General features: G+C 42.6%; 2 protein-coding genes across 2 annotated transcripts; both read right to left on the reverse strand.

Moving 5' to 3' along the window:
• Positions 1–367: 367 nt before the first annotated feature.
• Positions 368–1,225, reverse strand: LOC149645969 (poly [ADP-ribose] polymerase 2-like). Its single transcript, XM_089849659.1, has 2 exons — positions 729–1,225; positions 368–658 (listed from the first exon to the last, which is right to left on the reverse strand). Exons 1-2 carry the CDS (start codon positions 822–824, stop codon positions 581–583), a joined length of 174 nt encoding a protein of 57 aa, XP_089705785.1. The 5' UTR covers positions 825–1,225; the 3' UTR covers positions 368–580.
• A 4,317-nt stretch (positions 1,226–5,542) lies between these two features.
• LOC149645970 (uncharacterized) lies at positions 5,543–7,124 on the reverse strand. The gene is made up of 2 exons (XM_089850295.1): positions 6,561–7,124; positions 5,543–6,329 (listed from the first exon to the last, which is right to left on the reverse strand). The coding sequence occupies exons 1-2, from the start codon at positions 7,122–7,124 to the stop codon at positions 5,568–5,570; spliced, it is 1,326 nt and encodes a 441-aa protein (XP_089706421.1). The 3' UTR covers positions 5,543–5,567.
• Between the last annotated feature and the right edge of the window lie 2,127 nt (positions 7,125–9,251).

Raw genomic sequence — 9,251 nt, forward strand, 5'->3', positions numbered from 1 at the left:
AATTTCCTTCTCTGGGTTTGAACCCGAGCCTCTGAATTAAAAGCCTGATATTCTACCATGCTGCTTTCAAATAAATTCCCATTCAGCAGAAACCCGCCATTGGGCTGGAAATTTAAATATATTCTCTATAAAAAAACAAAAGGCGGTTTCGGTCCAATGGGACTATATCACTGAGAGGGGGGTATGGACATCTGATTGTAATCACGTACTACTAAGAACTTAAGGTATATCCTACCCAAAATCTAGTCTGCCCTTTAACAGTATTATTATGTTCGTAAATAAACGTTTTGCATTAATTAAATAACCTATTGTTTTATTCGGTTCAAGTGATCTTCCAACAGAACTTCATTTTTAAAAGGTACTTAATATTTATTTGCGCCGTATCATAGACAATGAACTCGTTGTGGAGTAAGCTGGAGTTAATTTTAGCTTTAACTGGGGGTCCTAATGGGATCTCCACATCATTTCTTACAATGCTTTTCTCAGGATCTGGAAAGGTTTGTCCAATTCCCTTCCTACTATGTGTATTGAGAGGTAATTTTTCAATAAATTTCCCGTGAGGTAGCTCAAGCATATTTCCTTAAGCTACTTCGCAGAGGAGCAACAACCTGGTGTTGTTGTCTCGACTGGCGTGACAGTAATTGGCACTTTTAGAGACCTAAGAGAATCAAATATTTGAAGTTTACAACCTATAATTTAACTCTTTATTAAAGGGCTATGTGCAGTACCATATCTGCAAAGTAAACTCCTTTTCCAAACATGTAACCAGTAACCGGAGCTTCTGGTGGAGCAATACGAAGGCCTTGAGACAAGATACCCGCCATGTTTGTGGTTCTGGAACCATGCTATAGAAGCTTTCTATTATGGAGTTTTTGGAGTGGTCGGTAGCGTTTGCGTTCTCCCTGACGAGCAATTTTAAATACTTCATCTACTTCAAGTTCGTAACTCCTGAGAGTCTCAGCGTGCGTGTTCTTTACGTATGTTACTAATGTCTTGAATTCTTCGGATTCATTATCTAATACATCAATTTTAGTTTTCAATTGTTCATAATGTTGATCTATTGGATCTTTGGTCGTTCAACTCGTTCCACCTTCCTCTTTAACACTGGCTATCTTGTAACCGATCTCCACTTCAAGAAGGAAATCTAGCATTTCTACCTTGGATTTTATTATCTCAACCTTTGCCAACATTATTAATCCAGGCCTGAGCGCGCATTCTCCGGGAGGCGGGAATGGAGTCAAGGCGTATTTCGGCACCGCGCATAGATGTCGCTTTTCAGAACCTTTTTTGCTCCCGCGAAATTTTAAAGCCAGAAAAACTGTGGGGTAGAGGGATGGGCTTGGGTAATTCAAAATCACGAATTATTAGAATATTAGGGAATTGTTTCCACTTCTACATTTATAATTACCTTTTCTTATCACATAGGAATGTTACAACATTTTAAAACTAAGAATAAAACAGTCTCACGATTAAAAATATAGATAAAATAGCGTCACATATTATAAATATAACTAAATTAGTTTTACATTTTAAAAAATATAAACAAAATATTGCGACATTTTAAAATTAGCAATAAAATATTGTCATATTTTAAAAATATAAATAAAATTTAAATTTAAAAATGGGCATTAATAGGTTCACATTTTAAAAACGGGAGTAAAATAGGGTTGGCGAAGTCTCAACATTATCCAAAAAGGGGCACTTTGGTTCCAAAATCATGAGGTATTAGCGTAAAGAATCTAATGGTGCAAGCTATTAGCTGGGCTTTCTTGTTATTGACACGTTCATTATCGAGCAAAGCCAAGAGTTCCGTCGAACGGAATACGCCTATTCAATTTTTTTCTCGAAAGTTTTCCTAATGACATTTTCTTTAGATCAATTTCAAACTCCAACATGGCCTTCTTTATTTTCTCCACGTCAAAGATAAAGCGAATTTGTTCTTGGATGGCGTTGGGAAGTTTAGATCCAGATCCTACTACCAGTTTTTCTAAAGTTCCATTCTCGGCGCCATAGTCAATGTCAAGTGGATACATTTTATTAGGGACCTTTGAGGCAATGTGGCGAAACTCCCACGGAGTTCCTGTTTTTTCTTCGTAAAGCCATTCGGCAACAGCTTCATATTTAGTGGCAAACTGTTCCGTCTTGTTTCCACCAATAGTAGTTCCAACACGTCCTCAGCTTCGAAACACCCAGTAATTGTTTCCTTTGTCTGACTCTAGAAGTTGAAGCTTGTAAAATTATTTAGATCCTTGAGTAATGTCGACTTTTGCGAGAACAGCGTTGAAAGCTCCTTCTTCGTTTTCTAACAAGTGTGTGATGGCTTCAAGATTTGAATCTAGTTCAACAGCTACGCTGCCTTTCACTGTCAGTTTAACTATCGTACTCTTTCCAGATGAGAATGTTGAGTCACTTTTTCCTACAGCCGCACTTTTGAGTCTTTTTTCAGCAGCGTAAGAATTAATTCTGTCTTCAGGATTTCCACCCCAACTGGCTATGCTGTATTGTTGGATCATAAGAACTAAACCTCCATTTTCCAAAGCACTTAAAAAGTCTTCAGATACAACGTGAACATTGTGTTCCTTAGCTTCACGAATTTTCTTGATATTTTTCTCAACATCTTCCTTGGTACTTATAACGCAAGGTGTAGTTTTGTCAATTTGAGAGACAACATTGCCTCCAAATCGGGCTATAGTTTTCTTAAGAGCATCTTTGCAACTTCGAAGATTACCAACTAATACTATTTTAGCATTGTCCAATGGTTGTGGCTTTCTCTTGATACCCGAGGTTGATGGCAATTTTTTTGGTGAACTTGGAGTAGGTGCGTTTGTAGGAAAGTAACGGTCTCGCTTTATGTATTTGTAGCTGTTTAAGAATGGATATTCCCCTTTTAGGTCATCTGGAATCTGGAAAGGCTTTCTTCCTGGTAGTTTTGTTACATTGGTACATTTTCTCCTATCGCTTGCATTTCCAGTACAGTGATAACCATCATTTGAGAAAACAAATTGTCCACCGTCACATTCTGTGCAAGGTTCAAGAGATCCAAACGTCATGATATCGGAAAGTCTGCGTAGAATTTTGCTGTTTCCTGTAGGAATTTTTTGGTCGTTACATTCTAAAAGTTCCACCATTTCTTTTTTTTAAGATGATTTTTTTCAAGCGCGTCACGATGTTTATATATTAACTGAGACTGTTCCTTAAGAATTTGCTTCTCGCCCAGATCTTCTTTAGGGACTTCTTCTTTCTTTATCTTCTTTACTGGAGTTACTTCTATTTTCTTTATTTTTTCTTTGATGGCCTTTTTTGATCTTCAACACCGAGTGTCTTAAATCCAGGTATTTTAGAGCCATCTTCAAAAAACTCCAAAGTTTCACTCGCTTGTACAAAGCAATCAACGTGATACCACGCTGGTAGTGGACCAAATCTTCTAGCTTTTTCACTCTGTTTGTCAAGTTTAGAAATGCGAACTTGATCTTTTACGATTGTTCTCCACAACCTTTACAAGAGGACCGATTACTTTTGGCATATTCAGTTGAAAAGTCTTGAATTTCAATGAAGGAGCTTTTTCTCTTTGTTCCTTTAGATGGGGTTTTGCTTGACCCACTCGAAATTTTACTCCTCATTTTCCCTTGATCTTCCCAACGTAAAGCCTCAAAGTGTGAGATGTCAGCCTCAGTTGACACTTTAAACTTTGAAAAAAAGCACCGAAAATGGTACCAATTTGGAACTTGTTTCCACAATAATAAATTAATGTTACTCGCGTCATCAGATGCTCAATTTTGATATTTACCTTTCCATCAAACATTCATGACCGAACAATTGCCGCCATTCTTAGCTCATCTTTAGCTATGCTGCTTTTACAGCTTTTGCATGATGACCTGCCACTTTTGGCATATTCGGTACCCCACCGTGGACCTGGATCTATCTCAACATCATACAAAGAGGTTTGAATAATTTAGCACAGCATGATTATTTGGTTTACTTTTCTGGTTAATGATGTATTTAAAAACCAAAACGTTATGTACGGGTCTTAGTTGCAGCCGAAGTAAGATGAGACTAGAAGTAAAGAGCTCTAGCATTGGTAGATCCTGGCACTAGTGAACAAATTTGAGGATTTTATGCCGCTTCCATCGCGCCTACACTAGAGGGAAAAAAATTGGTCGAGTTCCAAAAAATTTTATACCCACTTTCCCCCAACCTAAAGCCGCGGAACACGGACGAAGCGGGTGCTTGAATCTAGTTCGGCCGTCTACCACCGCGAGCGTCTCATGTTTTGGAGGGAAAATTCAGAAACCGTTACCAGAGGGCCAACAGTTGGTGTGTTATCAAGAATATTCACTTTCGCCAAGTCAAGAAATTGGTTAGCTCAGTACTTCAAGTTGTAATCGCGCGCTTTCTACTGAGACCCGAAAACACACGACAACGTAATTTCAGTTAATCCAATATATTTATTGACATATAAATCCGGTTAAATTATATTTACAATCCGTTAGTAAACAATACATATATTATCCATTAAATAAGTAAATGAAGTTAATTAATCTAACAAAAATCATTAACTGGTCTAGATGCCGGTACCCCTCCAACTGCCCAGATTCCCGGGCTATGTTTGATTATATCCCCTCGGGCCTCTGGGGAGCAGCCAATCCGTTAGTCGAGCAGACGACACGTCCAAGGTTCAGCTTTTTTGGGCCGTCTAGCGGGGAACTCTGGTATCGGTGTAGTTTGCTCCATCTGGTGGTAACGGGCTCCTCGTTACATCCTCCCCCTCTGCAAGCAATAAGCAAAGGCCCCAGGTGAAAGGGAGGACAGCAGTGTAAGGCCGCTGGGAGTATCTGAAAAAAACAAAAAAAAGAAGAAAAGAGGAAACCCCCGGACCCTGGTTCCCCATATAGAAACACGGGAAGATCACACAACATAAGGTAGACCATGTGTATTTAATGATAGCAGGAAACAGGGCACATTTTAGTGGGGCACACAAAAAGGTACATCAAAACAAAAATCGATATGATACATAAATTTCGTATACAGATAGGACAACTTCGTCCCTAAAAACAAAAACACGGGATTATTATTTTTTTTGTTTTTTTTTTCGAAATTGAAATCTAACATGAAAAAAAAGAGTCCTATCGAAACAAACGCAAGGTAATGAATTCTTTTTTTTTGTGCATGCGCCCCATGCATAAAATCGGTTAGTGTTTCCAAGCGGGGAAGCGGAAGATCCTAATGTATGAACGCATTATGGTAGCGGCCACTTCAAGTACCGGTACATGTTTAGCGACCGTAATGGCCTTGATAACACCCAGAGCTAATCCCGGCGCAGGGACGGGCATATCCGTAGGTTGATCTCGGTTCACAGCAAACATGGGGGCCCCGGACTGGGCAAAAAGGCGGTGTAAAGGAATATCCCGGATCAGATGGGGAAGACCAGAGTGCAACATCATGGGTGATATGGCCACGTAAAGGTTCGGGAAAACCCCCAAGAACTTAGCCGCCATCGCCGGGCCCCCGGAAAAATTCACCATTACGATGATACGAACGGTATTCAATTTGTTTTGCATTTCCGCCATTCAGGCCGTAAAAGCCCATTGAGACGGGCGGCCATCTCGACACTGTACTAATACAGGATAGCCAAAATGATTGGCTATCTGTAATTGATCGCGAAATGTTACTCGTTGAATGGCCGAAGGACAAATGTCGATAGGCCTGGAGTAGTCGAGGCCGATGGCTCCTACCGCTCGGATTTTTGAAAAAGATAACGCGCGTATCAACGCCTGTTCAAGTCGATTTCCCTCTACATACGCCCTGGCGTACAAGGGCGGGACTCCCACTGTACCCAAGACACCCTTTAGACTGAGGGTTTTCTTTATGTAGTGTTCGTCGAGTTCCTCGGGTGTGGCACCTAAATGCGTGATACAGCCGCTATACCCGTCCGGGAATAGATTTGGAGACGAAGCGACGTGTTGATTAAAAACGTCCTGGCCCAAGCCCGTTCTTGACAAATAGCATTTTAGGGAGCAAAAGGCATCCACGAAGGGGAGTTTCATCAATTCCGGTTGCAGGGGTACTGTTGGTCTAGCCGGTACGGCAGCCATGGCACTGGGAGAAATGGTGCTGTTAGCCGATGGTGTCTCCTCGGATGTGGACGGAGTATCAAGTTGGGCTGCTCGACCCGGCGTAGTGGTGTTTTTAGGCGATGCCCGTTCCTCTTCCGCTTTCATCCTTATAAATGTTTCGATGTCAGGATCATCCTCGTATCGGTTTGCCTGTATATATTTTATATAGTGGCAATCCCCCAAGGTAATGCCACCTCTAGCTTTGACCATGATTCCCTATACATAAATAAAACAAAAATCCGGACCATCTTTAAAAGGTACGGGCGTAAATCACCATAAGGCATGGCGAACAATCTCAAACGGGGGATACGCAAACGGTTGGGGCTTCATGATAAAATTGCGCATGCCTTATAGGCGGGCTTGGTCGCGATGGGTCCCGAGAAAAGCCGCAATTTGTTTATACGAACGCAATTTTTCTTTTATCGGTTCTGGTGTGTAATAATATACATCCCCAATTCGACCTCCGGTATCCTTTCTCAAAACTATTTCCCTTTTCCATCCATATCGAAAGGGAGCCATCAATATATCGTCCTGGCCTATCTCCGGTTCCGAGAATGTTCTCGCATCCTCCCCTTCCAACCCCAGATCTGGAGTGTTCCCATTCGGATGTCCTTCCCCGGAAGGACCTGCCACCGCTAAGTCTACCCCTTGCTTTTCCTGTTCCTCAACTCGACCCCGGCGTCGGAGATTATATTCACGCCGTGGTATCGGGGTGGGAACCGAGTCGTTTTCTACTGGAATGGTAAGATTCGGAATGGGTATATCCGGTTCTACATCCATCGAGGTCGACGACCCCTCGACAACCCCTTCTGCCTGGGTTTGACGAGGCTGGAAGTCATATACTCTAACGGGCACCGTATCCCAGACATTGTCCTGACCGTCCCGGGAATCTGCCTCAATAAATGATCTTTCGTGCGGTGTTGCAACCGCAACCAACTCATGCCCTGGCTCATCTCCTGGGTCTACATCGTTCTCCAGCTCCTGTATTACCGGCGGGATTTCAAGTTCCATGGTAACTTTTCTACTACCCGATAGGGACCCTTCCAAGCTGGAGCTAACTTAGCCGAGAACTTAGCTGCAGCGTTCGACAAGCTATGTCCTGCTTTCCACACTAATTGCCCCACTTCTAGTTCCCCATCGGAATAGTTCCGGTCATAAAAGCGTTTTTGTTTGGCACTGGCTTGCTCATTCATTTCCTGAGCAAAGTCAATGGACAACTGCCATTACCGGAGCGGCCCATCCTCATAACCCCTAATCTCTCCTTCGATGTCCTCGGGTACACCAGCAAAGGTACGCTCATCCCAGGGTAACGTAGCTTCATAACCATGATGTAAATAAAAGGGGGATGAACCAGTGGAATGGCACTGTTAATGGCCAACTGAATAAGGGGCAAGCTTTCGTCCCACTTCGTATGGACATTCCCGGTATAAATACTCATTATTTCGCCTATAACCCTATTTGCCCTTTCGGTCATATTTGCCTGGGGGTGGTATGGAGACGTGAATTTCAATTGAATTTTTAACATTCGGCATAAACGCTTCCATAATACAGATATGAACTGGGGCCCATTATCCGATAGTAAGGCTGTCATCGTCCCATGACGTGAAACATACTGTAGTAAAATTTTACACAGTATAGGAGCGGTAACGCTTCGTGCTGGAAATATTTCTATGTACTTGGTAAAATAGTCTACCATTACCACTAAGAACCTATTCTGGGATTTCGTTACTGGTAAGGGACCCATAATATCAATCCCTACTAAATTTCCGGGATGGATTTTACGAGAGGGAATCATGAAACCTGGTTTTCTAGTATTCCTACTCTTATATATCTGACAAGTTTCACATCCCCGGACATAATCTTGAACCAGGGAATACAACTTCGAATGGTTGTATTTAGCTTGCACCCGTTTATACGTAGCGGTGCGACCTCTATGACCCGATAGCGGATGGTCATGGTAGGCTTGACATATCCGTGGTACCATCGCGGTTGGAATAACTACCTTTTCCGGTTGAAAGCCCTGGGCTATCCGGTATAACATATCATACTTTAGTATATATAATTTTGACGCCTTTCCACTTTTGAAGTCCTGTCTAATAGACTGCCAGTACGGATCACTAGCCTGTGCTAACTTAATGTCGGCCTTAGTTGCTACATCTAACGGGAGACCTAATGCCACCGGATTACACGATACCATATTAACCCGGACTTCCTGGCCTTCAGGACCGGGCGACTGATCTATGTCGTCCATTTCTAAGACCTTCGGACTGACTGTGTCCAAGTCTGATACCGGTCATCGAAACCAGGCATCGGCAACCACATTTTCAATTCCGAATTTATGCAGGATTTCGAACGGCATAAATTCCTGCAGCTCCAAGGCCCACCGCATTAGCCGACTTTTCTTATCCTTCAAGCGTAGTAACCAGCATAACGCCCTGTGGTCCGATAAGGCCGCACCGGCCCTCTATATAGTGGCGAAATTTACGGACGCCTCTACTACTGCTAATGCTTCCTGCTCTGGAGTATTATATTTTAATTCTGAAGGTCTTAAAAGACGACTGGTATAGGCCAGTGGTACTTCTACCTCCCCTTGAATCTGGGTTAACATACCCCCAATACCGATGCCACTAGCATCCGTGGTAACAATAAACTTCCCACCGTGGGTTGGGGCCTGCAGCATAGCTGCTCCCGCATAGCCTGCTTTAAACCCTGATAAGATGTCTCCACATCGTCTCCCCACCGCCATCGCTGGTGTTTACGTTTTAGTCGATTAAGAGGGGCCGTAAGATCCGCGAAATGAGGGATAAACCGGGAGTGAAACCCACACATTCCCAAGAAGGATGAGACCTGTTTTATGGTTCGTGGTCTGGGAAAGTTCCTAATTGCTTCTACTTTCTCCGGGTCAATTTATACACCTTGCTCGCTTACTACATAGCCGAGTGATGATGGGGCATTCTTAAAACCGAACGGCATCACGAGCCATTCAAATTTCCCTCCCTGGTAACAAAAGCCGTTTTCTCAATATTATCCGGGTGCATCTCTACCTGCCAGTATCCGGATTTAAGGTCAAGCTTAGTGATATATGTAGGCTTTCCCATAGAATCTATAATATCTTCAATACGTGGCACCGGATAGGGA

The sequence above is a fragment of the Phalangium opilio genome, unplaced genomic scaffold, assembly GCF_054372755.1.
Source record: "Phalangium opilio isolate 3A_F unplaced genomic scaffold, DU_Popi_V2 ptg000089l_1, whole genome shotgun sequence".
In the NCBI taxonomy this organism is placed as follows: domain Eukaryota; kingdom Metazoa; phylum Arthropoda; class Arachnida; order Opiliones; family Phalangiidae; genus Phalangium; species Phalangium opilio.

Coding starts and splice junctions, on each gene's coding strand:
- LOC149645969 (XM_089849659.1), bottom strand. CDS start 824: ATGGCGGGTATCTTGTCTCAAGGCCTTCGTATTGCTCCACCAGAAGCT. Junction 659..728: donor GAGTTTACTTTGCAGATATG/GTACTGCACATA, acceptor TGATTCTCTTAG/GTCTCTAAAAGTGCCAATTA.
- LOC149645970 (XM_089850295.1), bottom strand. CDS start 7,124: ATGGAACTTGAAATCCCGCCGGTAATACAGGAGCTGGAGAACGATGTA. Junction 6,330..6,560: donor CCGGAGGTCGAATTGGGGAT/GTATATTATTAC, acceptor ATTTATGTATAG/GGAATCATGGTCAAAGCTAG.